The sequence below is a fragment of the Artemia franciscana genome, chromosome 12, assembly GCF_032884065.1.
Source record: "Artemia franciscana chromosome 12, ASM3288406v1, whole genome shotgun sequence".
Classification (NCBI taxonomy): Eukaryota; Metazoa; Arthropoda; class Branchiopoda; order Anostraca; family Artemiidae; genus Artemia; species Artemia franciscana.
Window position 1 is genome coordinate 30,182,766 of NC_088874.1, and position 19,461 is coordinate 30,202,226.

Here is a 19,461-nt window from a genome sequence, read left to right on the forward strand (position 1 = left end):
AATTAAACAAACAAACAAATAATAAACCTTAGTCGTTATCTTTCTAAAAAAAATTGCATTTTTAGTTTGTTCATAATCGCGATTATCAACTAAAAACAAATCAAACAGTTCGTGGTAACGAACTGTAGTAAGGAGCGACCCGGCTCAACAGTAACCAAAACTCTAAAAAACGGAATTTTAATACCAATAGTTACATCGAAACAATCGTATTTAAATGCTGATTTTAAATATATAAGTTTCATCAAGCTTAGTCTTACCCTTCAAAAGTTACGAGCCTGAGAAAATTTGCCCTATTTTAGAAAATAGGGGAAAATACCCCCTAAAAGTCATAGAATCTTAACGAAAATCACACCATCAGATTCAGTGTATCAGAGAACCCTATTGTACAAGTTCCAAGCTCCTATCTACAAAAATCACGGATGCGTGTTTACAAATCACGGATGCGTGTTTATTTGTTTTTTTGTTTTTTTTTTCCCAGGGGTGATCGTATCGACCCAGTGGTCCTAGAATTTTGCGAGAGGGCTCATTCGAATGGAAATGATAAATTCTAGTGCCCTTTTTAAGTGACCGAAAAAATTGGAGGGCACCTAGGCCCCCTCCCACCCTCATTTTTTCCCCAAAGTTGTCACCCTGCTCTTTACGCTAAAGTTTTTACTGTTTTAAAAAGTAGAGTTGAGAGAAAGAGTCAAACTTTAGCGCAAAGAGCAAGGCGTTGAATAGGGAGCAGCCCCTTTCATATACGGGGTAATTTCTGTTCGTTTTAAGTTTTAATGTCGCTCCTTACTTTCAGTTTAAAAAAACTTTTTTTTTATTTAATTTAACCCAATAAAGACAATTTTTTCAAGGATTTGTTTCCTATTTGTTTCTCTTTTTTAGCAACAGTCGAAGAAGAAGCCGTGAATATTATTCAGTACTATTTCAGGAAATGGAAAAAGAGGTCGATGTTTCAGCAGTTAATGCTCTATCGACAAGAAAAGCAACAGACGCTAATATACTTTTGCCAACAGGTAAAATTATCCCTTGAGTTGGTGATTTTAACCTAATGTAAGCTAATATAATATAGGCTAGTATAATATAATAATATCCTAATAATGTTTATATATAAACTATATTTACCTAATATCGGCTAATATACTTTTACCAACAAGCAAAATTATCCCTTGAGTTTGTGATTTTAACCCAATATAAGCTAATATAATATAAGCTTGTGTAATATAATAATATACTAATAATATATATAAACTAATAATATACCTAATATAAGCTAATATACTTTTGCCAACAGGTAAAGTAATCCCTTGAGTACTAAGTAATACCTAAAGTAATACCTAATATACTAATAATATATATAAACTAATAATATACCTAATATAAGCTAATATACGTTTGCCAACAGGTAAAGTAATCCCTTGAGTTGGTGATTTAAAATTAATTTAGAATTAAAATTAAAAGTTCTCTTTTGTTTTGAAGCAAGTTTATTCGCTCACGTTTTCAGATAAATTTTAAATTTTCTTATTTGTTTGGAAAATCTGTGGTTTTCATCGTTCATATATGAATTGCTTTTATAGGAATTCCCTTAAAAATAGAATCAATTTTTTCACGCAAAATATTTGGTGAAATCAGGCATAAATTAACCTATATAAATATTAAACTTAAAGAAATAAAACTTGTACCTACGAAATGGAACAAATGATGATAAGTGAACTTAACTAATCTTTCATAATAAATGAAACCTAAATGAATTAGATGCAAAAGAAAATGTGTAATTTAAACTGTAAAATAGCAGAAACAAACTTAAATATATTTAATGAATGGATTTTTCTTTACATTAGAAATAATATTTTCAAACAAGAAAATAGTCACTTAAATATGTGTGATTTTAAAAAGAGCAAATTATATCAAGTGTCAAAGATTACTTTATGTGGACGATTTTTTTTCGAAAATTTAATACGTCTGTATTCATTGTATTTATTGTCAGTGTAGTCATTACGTCACAAATAGCAGACACAAACAACCACAGAAAGTTAGACACACAGGCTTGGAGAGAGAGGGACGAAAACACAGAGAGAGAAAAATACATACACTCACAACCACACAAAGTCGGACACACAAGCACAGTCAGGCACACAGGAACGGAAAGAACAAAAGAAACACGGAGGAAACACACACACACACACACACACACACACCGGCTTTGTGTGGTCGTGTGTGTTTTGCGTGTTGGGGTAGCGCTTCGCGCAACCCCAACACCTAGTTGGTGGGGGTGTTTCGCGCTCCCCCCAGGCCCCCCCCCCGCGCGCGTAAGTCGTTACGCGCCATATTAGTTACGCGCCATTTTAAATGTATCCCTGTGTCCCAACTGTGAATATAGATAGATATATATTTAATATATTTTCTATGGATATTTTTTATATTTTTCTATTTTTCTATATTTTCTATACTTTTTTCTATATATTTTCTATGGATATTTTCTATATATTTTATATATTTTCTATGGAATTTAAAAATTCAGATGGATAATTAACCGCTTCATTTGGTTCCAAAACTGTGTCGACTGACTTGTAAAGGACTGCCTGGTCTCGAATCTTGGTCAAAACAATATTGTTGATTTCGTGGACGTCTATATTTTTGGGTGCGAGAATCGCTCTTTCACTTAGCCATTTATTATTTTTATAATTTTTTAGAATATTCGGAAATACTTTTTCAATCAATTCATTTTTGGACGTCACTAAATTACAGAAATCAGCAGGTAGTTGTATACGTCCTGAAATTGAGTCTACTGGGAGCTTTCCGTTTCCAATTGCCAGCAATTGATCTGAAAATGTTTGACCAGAGTCATCGTTTTGCAATCGGACACGCATATTTATAGTTAATTTTAATATTTTTACGTGTGCCCATAAATTAGAATTTTTCAGGCAAGCATTCATTTCGTCTGCAGGAGTTGATCTAGGTATTATAGGTAATGTTTGCCTGAAATCTCCCGCAAGCAATATTAATGTGCTGCCAAAGGGTTTCGACTTGCCTCTCAAATCTTTCAAGCATTGATCCAGAGCCTCGAGCGATTTTTTGTGTGCCATTGTGCACTCATCCCAAATAATAAGTTTGCTTTGCTGCAATACTTTACCCATCCCAGATGATTTGGAAATATTGCACGTGGGAGTTTCTGTAGAATGCAAATTCAGAGGCAATTTCAAAGCGGAATGAGCAGTTCTTCCACCAGGCAGTAATGTTGCGGCTATTCCGGACGACGCAATTACCAACGCTATATCATTTTTTGATCTAATTGATGCCAGAATCAGTTTTATCACAAACGTTTTACCAGTACTTCCTGGCGCATCCAAAAAGAAAATTTCTCCAACGTTGTTATCGACACAATGCATTATCGTATCATAAATGTCTTTTTGTTCCGACGTTAACTTGGAAATGTTATTTTGTTCATACGACAATAGATCACTCGTACTGTAACTTTGTTCACGATCCAATTCTACACATGTCGAAACAGCAGCGATACGGTTAGGTGAAGGCATTCCCAAATCCTGAAGAGGTTTGTTTGCCATACATACCCACAAATCTTCTATAATAACTAAAGTGTAGTTATAAATTTCTGATGTAAAATCAAAAGTAATATCTGACGTCTCTGTAGGACTGTTTTCGATGCAGTATATCTTCGGACATTTTTGACTTATATTTTTCCCATAACTCTGTAGGAGCTGATGGAGAGCAAGTTGTTAAAATGATGCCAAACAATGCACGAATTTGACTTGGGGTTGACGTTTCGCACGCGTCATTGATGCAGTTATCCCAGTGTTGGTCATTCTCCAATAAATTCAGAGCTTGACATGCACTACGGTAAGTGTCATGTAAAGTACCGTTTACAGTTCTCAAATGCTCAAAGGATGTCGGACCGGGTACATTCACCAAAAGCAGGCGTAGAAAGAAGCATTCATGTTGATTGGGGTGAACGGTGTAGAGTCTTCCTATCGTGGTATTTTTGAAGATGGTAGGTTGGCCGTCGAATGACTTACCCTGTTTTCGACGTTCAAATACTTTATTTTCAGTATTCCACGTGTAATACGAAGGCACTTCAGTATACAGCAGTTTTTTTGCAAAAGAATCATTTTTGCAAAGCGAAAAAAAAACCTGTTAATGTTGTATCCGGTGGATTCAGGGCTCTTTGTTGCACGTTGGTTTCCGTGAAATAAACACGTTGACCATTCTGTAAATGTACCGCTAAGTGAACAACAGCTGGACTACGTTCATGTATCGGAAATGAAAGAATTCGCCAAACAGCTTCATTACTGCTTATGTATCTTCCAGCCTGATATTGTACGATTTCGTCGAAATCTTTGATTTCGGGCTGCAAGCCAAAAACTGCCATGTCACTGCCTTTGTTGACGTATTTAAATATGTATTTGATTGCCTTTACGGAGCTACAGTATTCAACGTTTATGTTTGCATTAAATGTTTTTGATAATAATGGGGAATATGGAACAACCCACTGGTTATCTACTTCGATGGTGGTACCGTTACGCTTCTTTATTATCGCTGTTTTACCGCCATCTTCAGTAGATCTTCTTCTATATTGTGGGTAACCATCATTGCCAGTAATTGTTTTTGATACTAAAAGTCGAGGATATTGCTTTGTGCACCTTCCTTTGGCCATGCATGGTGAATTTTCGTTCAGTGCACCGCAAGATCCATGTATCATATTTTTTACAATAATATCATGTAACCCCTTATTGAAATTTTTATCAGGTATTTCAGCGGAAATCACATCATCAATTTCGTTCGAAGTAATTTTTTTATATAGCCAGATTAGTATATGTGCGTGTGGCAAACCTCGTTTTTGCCATTCCACTGAGTACATCCAGCATCGCACTGACCCAAACACTTCAAGTTTTACTATGTAGTTTATCAGTGATTTCAACTTTTGCCGGAAGACACGGGCCGTAATGTCATGCCTATGAACCGCCTATTGGCCTTGAAGTAAAAGCTGCAGTATCTCGTTTCAAGATTGATTACATGTAAATGTAATAAATGAATCTGGACGACCATAGAGACGAACATACGCAATAGCATCTTGAGCATATTCATGCATATGACGGGGACTGCCAGCATATGACGAAGGTAAAATTGTTAATCTTCCAACGTTTGTGGTATTACCGTCATTTATAACTGCATCTCGCAAATGAATGTATTGTTCAGAGCGGAGCTTGGTCTGATTCAGGCGGATATATAGCAAACGTTCTGATTCAATTTTAGCATACATATCAACGACAATTTGGTGAAACAATTCACGGCATTTTAAAATATAATTTTCTTCATCCTGCCGAATCATTAGTCTATAGGAATAATAATGCATTGCACTGCATTTCTTATTCATTTCTTTGTTAGTGGCTGGATTCATCAATTTAATATTAAAGTGATAGCCGTCGGCTCCATCCCAAAAAATTATAGGATACTAGCTGTTGGGGTGGCGCTTCGCGCCACCCCAACACCTAGTTGGTGGGGGCGCTTCGCGACCCCCCCCCCAAGCCCCCCCGCGCGCGTAAGTCGTTACGCGCCATAATAGTTACGCGCCATTGTAGTTGTGTCCCTATGTCCCACCTGTGAATATAGATAGATATATATATATATATATATATATATATATATATATATATATATATATATATATATATATATATGGTTTTAACTACGTAAAACTTGCGAATATACAACATTCTTTGCTTTCCCATTGTCTTTGCATATAAATAGATTGTCAGGTTTACCGACTCTTGAACATGCAACATATAATGGTCCATGGGAAAACAATCTGTATTCAGATCTATACCTCATGATTCTAATGATTGCCCTTGAGCTTTGTTGATGGTGATTGCTAATCGACCATTCCCTGTCCCGGTGTCCCGGTCGTCATTTATATCCCCCTGTTTCCCCCGGTGTCCCCGTTGTAGTTGTGTCCCTGTGTCCCGGTCGTCATTTATATTCCCTGTGTCCCGGTCGTCATTTGTATCCCGGTGTCCCGGTCTGTATATAGGCTACATTCGTTTTTTAGTTTTGTTTTTCTCCTTTATTTTTTTCCTTTTTTTTTCTTTTTTAGTTTATTTTGATTTTTAGATTTTTTAGTTTTTTTATTAGTTTTTAGTTTTTTTTTCTTTTTAGTTTTTTTGTAGTTTTTACCTTCTTTTTAGTTTTGTTAGTTTTTTTTTTTACTTGTGTCCTGGTCGTCATTTATACTCCCTGTGTCCCGGTGCTTTGTTGATTGCTAATCGAACATTCCTTTTGTCCTGGTCGCTTTCTCTTTGAGTGTCGTCATTTATTTTTTTCTTTTTTAGTTCTTTTAGTTTTTACCTTTTTTAGTTTTTTTTAGTTTTTTAGATGAAAATTTTTTTAGTTTTTTCCTTTTTTTCTTTTTAGTTTTTTATTGGTTTTTACCTTTATTTTAGCTTATTTTTCAGTTTTTTCCTTTTTTTTAGTTTTTTTTTATTTTTTATTTTTTTAGTTTTTTACCTTTTTTTAGTTTTTTATTTTTTTAGTTTTTTAGCTTTTTTACTTTTTTTATTAGTTTTTAGTTTTTTTTGTAGTTTTTGCCTTTTTTTAGTTTTTTCAGTTTTTTTTTAGTTTTTATTGGTTTTTACCTTTATTTTAGCTTATTTTTCAGTTTTTTCCTTTTTTTTAGTTTTTTTTAGTTTTTAGTTTTTTTAGTTTTTTACCTTTTTTTTAGTTTTTTTAGTTTTTTTAGTTTTTTAGCTTTTTTATTTTTTTTATTAGTTTTTAGTTTTTTTTTGTAGTTTTTGCCTTTTTTTAGTTTTTTTAGTTTTTTAGCTTTTTTATTAGTTTTTAGTTTTTTTTTGTAGTTTTTGTCTTTTTTTAGTTTTTTTCTTTTTAGTTTTTTTGTAGTTTTTACCTTCTTTTTAGTTTTGTTAGTTTTTTTTTTTTACTTATGTCCTGGTCGTCATTTATACTCCCTGTGTCCCGGTGCTTTGTTGATTGCTAATCAAACATTCCTTTTGTCCTGGTCGCTTTCTCTTTGAGTGTCGTCATTTATTTTTTTCTTTTTTAGTTCTTTTAGTTTTTACCTTTTTTAGTTTTTTTTAGTTTTTTAGATGAAAATTTTTTTTAGTTTTTTCCTTTTTTTCTTTTTAGTTTTTTATTGGTTTTTACCTTTATTTTAGCTTATTTTTCAGTTTTTGCTTTTTTTAGTTTTTTTTTATTTTTTATTTTTTTTTAGTTTTTTACCTTTTTTTAGTTTTTTTAGTTTTTTTAGTTTTTTAGCTTTTTTACTTTTTTTATTAGTTTTTAGTTTTTTTTTGTAGTTTTTGCCTTTTTTTAGTTTTTTCAGTTTTTTTTTAGTTTTTTATTGGTTTTTACCTTTATTTTAGCTTATTTTTCAGTTTTTTCCTTTTTTTAGTTTTTTTTAGTTTTTAGTTTTTTAGTTTTTTACCTTTTTTTAGTTTTTTTAGTTTTTTAGTTTTTTAGCTTTTTTACTTTTTTTATTAGTTTTTAGTTTTTTTTGTAGTTTTTGCCTTTTTTTAGTTTTTTCAGTTTTTTTTTTTAGTTTTTTATTGGTTTTTACCTTTATTTTAGCTTATTTTTCAGTTTTTTCCTTTTTTTAGTTTTTTTTAGTTTTTAGTTTTTTTAGTTTTTTACCTTTTTTTAGTTTTTTTAGTTTTTTAGTTTTTTAGCTTTTTTATTTTTTTTATTAGTTTTTAGTTTTTTTGTAGTTTTTGCCTTTTTTTTAGTTTTTTTAGTTTTTTAGCTTTTTTATTAGTTTTTAGTTTTTTTTGTAGTTTTTGCCTTTTTTTAGTTTTTTTCTTTTTAGTTTTTTTGTAGTTTTTACCTTCTTTTTAGTTTTGTTAGTTTTTTTTTTTTACTTATGTCCTGGTCGTCATTTTTACTCCCTGTGTCCCGGTGCTTTGTTGATTGCTAATCGAACATTCCTTTTGTCCTGGTCGCTTTCTCTTTGAGTGTCGTCATTTATTTTTTTCTTTTTTAGTTCTTTTAGTTTTTACCTTTTTTAGTTTTTTTTTAGTTTTTTAGATGAAAATTTTTTTTAGTTTTTTCCTTTTTTTCTTTTTAGTTTTTTATTGGTTTTTACCTTTATTTTAGCTTATTTTTCAGTTTTTGTTTTTTTTTAGTTTTTTTTTATTTTTTATTTTTTTTAGTTTTTTACCTTTTTTTAGTTTTTTTAGTTTTTTTAGTTTTTTAGCTGTTTTACTTTTTTTTATTAGTTTTTAGTTTTTTTGTAGTTTTTGCCTTTTTTTAGTTTTTTCAGTTTTTTTTTTAGTTTTTTATTGGTTTTTACCTTTATTTTAGCTTATTTTTCAGTTTTTTCCTTTTTTTTAGTTTTTTTTAGTTTTTAGTTTTTTTAGTTTTTTACCTTTTTTTAGTTTTTTTAGTTTTTTAGCTTTTTTATTTTTTTTATTAGTTTTTAGTTTTTTTTGTAGTTTTTGCCTTTTTTTAGTTTTTTTAGTTTTTTAGCTTTTTTATTAGTTTTTAGTTTTTTTTTGTAGTTTTTGCCTTTTTTTAGTTTTTTTAGTTTTTTAGCTTTTTTATTTTTTTTATTAGTTTTTAGTTTTTTTTGTAGTTTTTGCTTTTTTTAGTTTTTTCAGTTTTGACGTCACCTGATCCAGTTTTTTCAGGTGACGTCACCTGATCCACAGATCCACACACAGACAACTTATTTTTATATATATAGATTGTAGGGCATCGTAGCATCGATGAGTTTCAGCAATTCTTAACAACTGAGCGTTTCGCTTATGAAGAATAATATCTCGAGGTAAAAACTGATCACCGACCATAACGATTGCCACTTCGTCGATAGTTGGAGCATTGTATCTGCGCACATGTTGGCCAGGAGGCGTTTTGTCAGCGGAAATAACAATTTTATGCGTATCAGTAGGCATCAAATCGATGGCTGTTTTGAACAGACGCACTAAATTATTATTTTCGTGGAAAAGATGTTGCAATTGGGAAACGATTGTCCTTTCAACCTTGGGAGAAATTTCGCAACGTGCATTCAATTCAGAATTTCTATCACTGATGAAGTACAATTGTAAAAATTTATGATTCTCGCCTGAGAATGGTAGAAGGGACCCTGCTCTATGATAAATTTGCCCTTTTACTTTGAAAGTAGACATAAATTGATCTGGATTTTCGATTTGGGCTCCAAACGACGTCATTTGGAAACATGAGTTGTATTTTCTGATTTTTGACAAAAAACGCTTAGATTCTGACGTAGTTCCAGTAAGGAAAGTCTTCAATGGCTCTGGTGGTGCAGCCAATAGAGGAAGTTTAACTTTTCCTGAGGCGCAACACATTCCCATTGTTTCACCATTGAATTTCAAGGCCTTACAATAGGGACAAATTTTAGACATTGTCCCGATTTGAACACATCTACTCAAGCTATAATCATCGACTGGGCTGTACCTGAATGCCAGGCGATAACTTTCAGGTTGCTCTGATTTCTCGGCACGCTTTCTTTTCTTACTTTCTCTATCAGCAGCAAGCCTGATTTCTTCCTGTTCTTGTGATTCCTCGGCACGCTTTCTTTTCTTACTTTCTCTATCAGCAGCAAGCCTGATTTCTTGCTGTTCTTGTGATTCCTCGGCACGCCTACTTTTTTCAATTTCTCTTTTAGCAGCAAGTCTGCTTTCGCGTTGCTCTGGTAGTTCCTCGGCACGCTTTCTTTTCTGACTTTCTCTATCAGCAGCAAGTTTTTTGGCATAGACTCTTTGAGCAATCAGTCATTGTAAACTTAAACATTAATAGATTTTTACGTGAACATATATGTCTTAAATATCTTTAATGACGTCACCGTCATAGCAAAAATTCTCTATCAGCAGCAAGTTTTTTGGCATAGACTCTTTGAGCATCTTCATCGGCTTTTGCCATTGTAAGTTCATCAGTCATTGTAAACTTAAACATTAATAGATTTCTACGTGAACATATATGTCTTAAATATCTTTAATGACGTCACCGTCATAGCAAAAATGACGACAACTAACTTCATGACGTCAGTCGACACAGAAACATGACCTCACCTGATCCACAGACAGACAACTTATTTTTATATATATATATATATATATATATATATATATATATATATATATATATATATATATATATATATATATATATATATATATATATATATATATATGTTTTTAACTACATAAAACTTGCGAATATACAACATTCTTCGCTGTCCCATTGTCTGTACATATAAATAGATTGTCAGGCTTACTGACTCTTGAACATGCAACATATAATTGTCCATGGGGAAAACAATCCGTATTCAGATCTATACCTCATTATTCTAATGATTGCCCTTGAGCTTTGCTGATGGTGATTGCTAATTGAACATTCCCTGTGCCCGGTCGTCATTTATGTATCCCCCCTGTGCCCCCGGTGTCCCCGTTGCATTTGTGTCCCTGTGTCCCGGTCGTCATTTATATTCCCTGCGTTCCGGTCATTATTTGCGTCCCGGTGTCCCAGTCTGTAATTTCTCTTTGAGTGTCCCGTTCGTCATTTATATTCCCTGTGTCCTGGTGTCCCGGTCGTCATTTGTGTCCCGGTGTCCTGGTCTGTAATTTCGTCAGTCGACAAACAACTTCATGACGGCATAAGGCTCAATCCTTGTAATGACGTCAGTTGATAAACATGACGTCAGTCGACACACAAACATGTTGTCAGTCAACAGACAGACAAACAACTTATTTATATATATATATATATATATATATATATATATATATATATATATATATATATATATATATATATATATATATATATATATATATATATATATATATATACATATATATATATATATATATATATATATATATATATATATATATATATATATATATATATATATATATATATATATATATATATATATATATATATATATATATGTATATATATATATATGGCCTAATCGGCCTAACCTCTTGAAACAGCCATTCTTATAAATGTTGCTTTTATTTTAGGTTCATTTGTACAATCAGGAGGCATGTGGCAACTTACGCAAATTTACATCCTCCATAGATTTAAATGTGGTTCAACCGGTCAATAGGGGTACACACAAAGAAGCATTCAAGAAAATCATACCAAAAGTCAACAAACTTCCATTTGGAAACAAAAATCTATATTTTTTGGATACTGCATTCATGTGTGCCAACGCGTTCAATAAGATAAAATCGTAAGTTTTTTTTTATACTTTTCTTTATACTTTGTTTTCCTACTATTTTTTTTATATTTTTCTCTGAACTGAATTTCAATCGTTTGCTAATGCATGAGGGTTGATATTCAGACGGCTGTTATTTTTTTATACATATAACTTAGAAAAAACTATATATCTGGCGATGCAGTAAAAGCTGAATTATTTGAACATTAAGGTTAACCAACTCGTACTTTTACTTAGGTTAGTCGACCACACCAGGCTGACACTGAAACACCTTTGTTCGGGAATTGCTAAAATATTTGTTATTGTTAAAACGGCTATTGCTACACATTTATTATTAAAATTGGTTGTTTTCTATTGCATCTTTGAGTTCCAGTACCCTAGATAAAATGAGTTTCAATTCTTGCCATACCATTGAGAGAACTTAACTATAGTTCCTCATTTGACTAAGATATCCCAGCAATAATTAAAGAGTCAAAAAGACACCATAAATTCTGTATCATTAATTAGTATTAATTTATTTTATCTACTTTTCGATGTATTTTGGACATAAGTTCACATTACTAAATACACTATTACCAGTAGCCTCCTTTTTAAGTATACCAAGTTGAAATGAACAATATGATAGCTTTTCGGTAAAAGCTCGGAGTCAAACAGTTCGTTACTATGGGAATGGAGTAACCACGGCTAAGTAACCGAGAACTTATAAAAGGAGTTTTGATAACAATATATACAAAAAAAATCACATTTTTATTGATTCAAAATACATAAAACTCATCAAGCCTAATGTTAACCATCAATAAATACGAGCCTGAGAAAATATGCCGGACTTTCAAAGCAAGGGGGAACCCTACCCCTCACTCCACCAAGGGAAAGTGATCTTGATGAAAATTACACCACCCTTTCTAGCCCATCAGAGAACTCTGTCGTAGAGGTTTCAAGCTTGTGGTTCCTGAGCGTTGCTAGGGAATTTTCCAGGAAGGGAGATTCAGTTGTTACTAGTAACACTGTTTTTCTCGACACTTAAATGAAAACAGTGGTTTATTTTTTATGTATCAAACAGTTTGTGGCAACGAACAGTTCGTGGCAATGAGTTCCGATAGCACTATGTACTGAAAAGAAATCACTTTTATGTTGATTCAACATATATAAAATGCATTAAGTTTCAAGCTACCCAACAAAATTACAAGCCTGAAAAAAAAATTCTCCATTTGGGAAAAAAAGGAAAAACAGCTCCTCCCACCAGAACAGTGAGTAATCTTGATGAAAAAAGGAAAACCTGAATTCAGCATATCAGACAACACTGTTGTAGAGGTTTCACGCTCTCATCTTTATAAATGTGGAATTTTGCATTTTCGCGTTTTTCGCAATTCCAAATCTATACAATTAATTAAATTGAATGCTTCCCGGTAAAAGCTACGAACCTGAAAATGTTTGCTTAATCTTTGAAAAAGGGAGGAAACACTCAACCACCCCCCACCCCCCCTCCAAAAAAAGAGAAGTGATCTTAATGAAAATCACAACATCAGATTCAAAACATTAGAGAACTCCACTGCAGAATTTCAAAATCCCAAATTATATAAAAATGTGGAATTTTGTATTTTGTCAGAAAAAAGATTATAGTTTTATTCCTCGGGGATGATCATATCAAACCAATGGTCCTAGACGATCGAGAGAGGACTCATTTTAGCGGAAATTAAATTTCTAGCGCCCTCTATAAATGATTAAATAAAAAACAAGTTTTTTTAACGGAAAGTAAGGAGCGACATTAAAACTTAAAACGAACAGAAATTACTTCGTATATGAAAGGAGATGCTTCCTCATCAACGCCCCGCTCTTTACGCTAAAGTTTTTTACTGTTTTAAAAAGTAGAGTTAAGAGAAAGAGTCAAACTTTAGCGTAAAGAGTGGGGCGTTGATGAGAAAGCATCTCCCTTCATATACGAAGTAATTTCTGTTCGTTTTAAGTTTTAATGTCGCTCCTTACTTTCCGTTAAAAAAACTTGTTTGTTTTATTTAATTTCTGAACGTTTTTGAATCAATGCATGTTTTGATTTTGGATCTCTGTAGATGAATAATTAAAACGTAATTTGCCTTTTTTTTTTTTTTTTCTAAATGGCTTTCTCACAGTTTTGATCGAATGATTTTGAGAAAAAAGGAGCGGGGGAGGAGGCCTAGTTGCCCTACGATTTTTGGTTACTCAAAAAGGCAACTAGAACTTTTAATTTTTTTACGAATGTTTTTATTAGTAAAAGATATACGTAACTTACAAATTAGCTTATGTAGCGAACTTCTGTATTCTCATGTTTTTGTTACGTATACAATGAGGTTCACCCCCTCGTCAGAACCTCGCTCTTTACACTAAAGCTTAAATTTTGTTCCAATTTCTTAAGAATGACCACTGAATCACAAAAGCCGTAGAATAAATAGTTGAAATTACTAAGAATACTTTACCTTTAAAAAGAGCGAGGGTATTAGGGGGAGGTGAGCCCATCATATGCGTAATCATTTCCGTTCGTTACGAATTTTAATGTTTCTCCTTACTTTCAGTTGAAAAAAACTTTTTCATATTTATTTTTGCATTGTTTTTTTTTAAATAATGCTAGATAATCCTGCGCTCCCTTCATGAAAATTTTCTTCCTCCATGACAAATTCCTCCAAAGAAAGTTCCTCCAACATATCCCCTCTTCCCAACCCCTCCCCCCAACCTAAAAATCCCCCTGATAACGTCTGTACACTTCCAAATAACCATTACTATATGTAAGCACTGGTCAAAGTTTGTAACTTGTAGCCCCTCCCACGGGGACTGTGGGGGAGTAGGCTAAGTAGTCCCCAAAGACATAGTTATAAGATTTTTTGACTACGCTGAATAAAATGGCCATCTCAGAATTTCAATCTGGTGACTTTGGGAAAATGATTAGCGTGGGAGGGGGCCTAGGTGCCCTTCAATTTTTTTGGTTACTTAAAAAGGGCACTAAAACTTTTCATTTCCATTAGAATGAGCCCTTTTGCAAGATTCTAAGACCACTGGGTCGATACGATCACCCCTGGGAAAAAAAAACAACAAAAAAAACAAACAAGCAAATAAACACGCATCCGTGATCTGCCTTCTGGCAAAAAATACAAAATTCCACATTTTTGTAGATAGGAGCTTAAAACTTCTACACTAGGGTTCTCTGATACGCTGAACCTGATGGTGTGATTTTGGTTATGATTCTATGACTTTTAAGGGTTGTTTTCCCCTATTTTTTAAAATAAGGCAAATTTTCTCAGGCTCGTAACTTTTGATAGGTAAGACTAAACTTGATTAAAATTATATATTTAAAATCAGCATTACAATGCGATTCTTTTGATGTAGCTATTTATATCAAAATTCAAAATTGATAAAAAAAACAATATTGATATCAAAATTATTGATATCAAAATTCTATTTTTTAGAGTTTTGGTTACTATTGAGCCGGGTCGCTCCTTACTACAGTTCGTTATCACGAACTGTTTTATCAAAAAGATTGTGTCACGGGAAAATGGCGTTTTCTGCCATTCCTTGGCACCAAACTACGATTTGTTCTTAAGAGGACCAAGTTGCTACCGATTTAAAATTCCAAGATAGCCGATCGATTTATAAGTATTAAAAAACTATATCGAATATCACACTTGCAGAGGAAGTAATGGCGCGCGATGGGGCATTCGTCCCTGAAAGGTCAGGTAGTCCATACAAGATATATGGTTGAATTTTGAATTTAGTTTAATGCTTGATGTAACTAAGTTGATTCACTTGGCTTTTCATGAAATTGTGTTTAGTGATGTATAATTACAAACCCAGCTACTGAGAAGGAAGGGTGGTGGGTCATTGCGTAAGCACGAGGGGGTGGATCAGATGCCTAAGAGAACATTTTTAATCCCCAAAACGGGGTATGAATGGGTAGTAGTTAATCTTTCATATTTCTTCATTTAGACAGAGGCTGAATAAGTAGTTTGCAGGGTGATACCTCCCTTATTGCTGCATAGAATGTTTCAGGAATTTATTTTAAGGTTTTAGTTAACTAAACTAATTTTATTCATATTTTATAACTAAAATTATACACTGTGACCTCTAAGTGCTCATTAGCTATTATGAAGGAAGGAACATTGGCCATTTTGTAGGCGGAGCAGGGGGGAGACACATCTCAAAGAGCACATTTTAATGGCAACTCTAATTGAGTCTTCAGATAAATATAGAATGAGTTTTTGAGTAAGGGGAGAGTGAATTTACAATAAGCCCTATAGATTCACGGGAAAATTTGGTATGTGCCCTTATGATTAGTTACAGTTGGGTAGGGGGGGATTAATAGTGTTCTCATATTGCAACAAGCTTTTTTTATGTAGCTTAAAATAAAAAATTTACATTCCTAATGGTACAGAGGTGCTAAGGGTATCATGAGTCTCACCGCAAATTTTAGGGGAGGGGAGATATATACAATATATTTATAAATCAGAGAACCATATTTTATGGGTTACGAACGCCTCAGTGGCATAGAAAATCAAAAGCCACACAGACTTTCTATTCATATGAGCAATAATACCCCTTTCTTGACTTAATTACTTGATTTAATTCTCTTGCTGATTTGGAACCAGGGTCGAGAGAGCAGACACCATCCTTTTCCAGTAAAACCAATCTTGAGCCACCACTGGTGCATCTTCAAGTATGAAAGGGGTAAACCCCATTCCGTCCACCTGAAACCTTGTAGTGAAAACATAATTAAACAAAACTATTTTTGTAAACTATTTTGTAATTAAACAAAACATAATTAAACTTATTCAACAAAACTACTGTTCATCAAGAATTATTACTAAATATTTGAATTTTGCTCAAAATTTTAATTCTTTAACAAAACTTTAATTCTGGTAGAAAAAGCAGAACGCTACCCATAAGTTTAGGATTATTGATAGATACAATTTAAACGACATAAGGATTAAGATTGAACATTAAAACGAACAGAACGTATTCTCTATACAAAAGGGGTTACACCACTGTGAAATCCTCGTCTTTACTTTTAAACTTTTAAACTTTGCTTTACTTACTTAAACTTTGACTTTTAATCTCAATACCTTAAGAACTACTTATCAAACACAAGGGCTGTCGATATGGAATAAGAAGTTTTTTTTAAACCACTAAATTTTTTAGGGTTTGGTTGTTTGATTCTATTATATCAAAATAAATAAAAAAAGCTCATCTTTTCTATTTTAGGGAGAAAAAAGAAGTCAAAGAACGCCAAAGGTCTTTGGATTGGGACGAGCCAATGAAACAAAAAGATCCATTTCTAAAGCGTAAGTAGTTACTCATATCTATATTTTTTCTCTCTTTTAATTTCTCTATTTATTATCTCTTTTTTAAATTGTATAAAATAAATGAGATTCCTAAAATTAACCTGTCTGCAGGGATTTACTTTTAATGCTTGTCAATACTAGCTTTCTCAGCAAAATTTCCTTACTTTTTTTCGATCGGAATTAAAAAAGTTTTATCTGCTAATAAAAATTTTCTTTAGATTTTAGTTTGAGAAGCGAATTCTAAAATATCGTTACTTTATTTATTTTTTCCCATTTCCTTAATTATAATATTAGCTATGTACACAATATAATAAAAACTACCAGTATAAAAATTGGCAATATGCAGTAAATAAATTAAATTGAAAGGCATAATTATCATGGTATTTCTAAACTAAAAATTTCATGTTAAGTGCTTGTATGGTATTTAGTATAGCGTCAAGAAAGGCCTCGAAAATATAAATTTTAAAATATTTTAATAAGAAATAGTTTCCACATTTTCACCACACAATATTTCACTTTAACAATCAGATAATCATAAGCTGACGTGTCTTGCAGAGGTCCTTGTGTTTGTATGATGAATTAACGGTTGCAAAATCTGACACAGGGCGTTCCTTGGGTGTAATGCCTTGGTGTTTTTCCCAGTCACCCCCGAGACTGCCTTGTGTCTCAACAATGTCAAGCGCTCAATGCAGATGGAAATGTGTACATGAGGTTAAGCAAAAATCTTAGGCAGAATTTCCCTTAAAAGTTTGACGGACACAACAGCAAACGAATTAGCTAATATAAAACTACTTTTGTCACTTCAATTAAAAAAAAAAAATCCCTCAATTTCATGGATCTTTAATTTTTCCACCATTGCCGCAACACTTCAAACGAAATCAAGGAAGAGTTACTAAATCATGGTAGAAATTAAAGCTCTTTTGACCGTTAATCTAAGATTATTAAAATTTTAGATTCTGAAACAAATGGATATGAAAAGAAGAGCATCAGTAAATCTCCAACTGGAACTTCCTATAACCGCTTCGCTGGATTGTCTCATCAAACAAAACAAGTAGTATCACCTATCTCCAAGCCTTCTATTGGGTATGATAAATTATTTCTTTTTTTAAACTTAGAGTTTTGGTTTTGTTTGGTATTATCAAGCCGTAACAGTTGTTACCTACTATAATCTATTAATCAAAACAAATTCCACAAAAACAATTTTAAAGGTAAAGAAAAGAACTCCATTAAGCCAAAAATGAGCAAAAATAAAATCAAATAATCTAGCTAATAAATAAATGAAACTCAAAACGAACAGAAATTACAATGAATAGCAGAGTCGAACTCAGAATGAGCTAAAATTAACATGAGTAGGGCTGATAACCCTCATGCCTTCTAAAAACCAGAACATAATTTAAGCTTTACTGAAACTAAACTTAAAAAAAACAAGTTTTTTCAACTGAAGATAAGGAGTAACATTAAGATTTAAAACGAAAAAAAATATTACGTATATGAAGGGGGTTGCCCACTCCTTAGCATCTCGCTCTTTACGCTAAAGTTTTTTAGTACTTAAAAAAGCTTCTAATTGTTCAAATGAAACAGCTCTTGTGTTTCAGGAGTCGTTCTTAGTGAATTGTGAAAAAATTCAAAGTATAACTTAAAGAATGAGGTGTTAAGGAGGGGGAAACCCCTTTTCTGTACATTTATTTACTGGCCTTAAGAAGGCATGGGGATTGTCAGCCCTACTCATGTTAATTATTTTTGTGTTTTGATTTCGACTCATCTATTTATTGTAAGTTCTTGCTAGTGATTGTGATTTGTGGGAGTTTTACGCTTGGAAGATTATGTGACTTTATTTTTGCTAATTTTTGGTTTACTGGAGGTCTTTTTCTTTTCTCTGAAAAACTTGTTTTGTGGAAAAAGTTTTTCAAATTAATTTCTTTTTTTTTTACTGATATATTTTTTCATGGAAAAATAATATTTTTATTTTTTCGGGTTTTCTATAAGAATCCATAGTTCGGGTTGCTATTTGTATGTTGGAGAAACTCTTTCAACAATTTTAATCCTGGTACAAACAGTATTTTTTAACTTAGTATTATAAATCCTGAAGTCTAACTAAAAAATAAAGCTTAATATCATTTTATAAGATAAAACTTATGATAAAACTTAATATCATTTCTATAAGAATCCATAGTTTGGGTTGGTATTTGTATGTTGGAGAAACTTTTTCAACAATTTTAATCTTGACACAAACAGTACTTTTTAATTTAGTATTATAAATCCTGAAATTGAACTAAAAAATAAACCTTAACATCAGTCTCAAAATATTCTATGCTTTTTGACAATTTGTATACACTTGCACTCTTTTTGTTTATTTAAATTCTAAGAGCAGAAGTAGTAATAGTAACAGCCCCAAAAGTTTCAACTTAATACCCCGAGTTGTTCTCGATTTATTGTTGAGGTGTCTTATTGGCAACCATAAACACAATGCTTTTTGATTTAATTTAAAGCAACATTTAATTTTAAAGCATAATGCGCCACTTGCATAATTATTTTTTTTGGGGGGGGGATATACCCAATATCCCTAAGGACGTAGTTGCTTAATCGTTCTACTATGCTGAACAAAATGGCTATCTAAAAATTGTGACTCGACGCGTTTGGAAAACGAGTGGGCCTGAGAGAAGGGCTGTTTGTCGTCCAATACATTTATACTCTTAAATAGGGCTCCAGAACTTTAAATTTTGAATCGAATTAGCCCCTTTAGAAGTTTTGATAATATTTCTAGCTGTTATAGAGTGGTGCTGCCTATGATATCGCTCATATGCCCTTTTGAAAACCTGCATGCATTCAGTTTTTTCGTTTAATTGAAAGTCCTCGTAAATGTTCCCTAAAAGTTTTACCTTAATACCATTAGCGTCATTAGTTACAGTAACTGTAGTGGTATTATTAAAAGTGTACACATAGTGCTTTCTGGATAGT

At 32.4% G+C, this 19,461-nt stretch overlaps 1 protein-coding gene across 3 annotated transcripts in view; it reads left to right on the plus strand.

The window, feature by feature from the left end:
* The window catches only part of LOC136033973 (neither inactivation nor afterpotential protein C-like), a 203,825-nt gene that overhangs the window by 140,445 nt on the left and 43,919 nt on the right, over positions 1 to 19,461 (plus strand). For all 3 annotated transcript variants that reach the window (XM_065715002.1, XM_065715004.1, XM_065715003.1), the window contains 4 exons: positions 877 to 1,007; positions 11,004 to 11,215; positions 16,424 to 16,503; positions 17,457 to 17,586. In XM_065715002.1, coding sequence (XP_065571074.1) covers positions 877 to 1,007; positions 11,004 to 11,215; positions 16,424 to 16,503; positions 17,457 to 17,586 — 553 coding nt within the window. The remainder of the gene's footprint in view (positions 1 to 876; positions 1,008 to 11,003; positions 11,216 to 16,423; positions 16,504 to 17,456; positions 17,587 to 19,461) is intronic.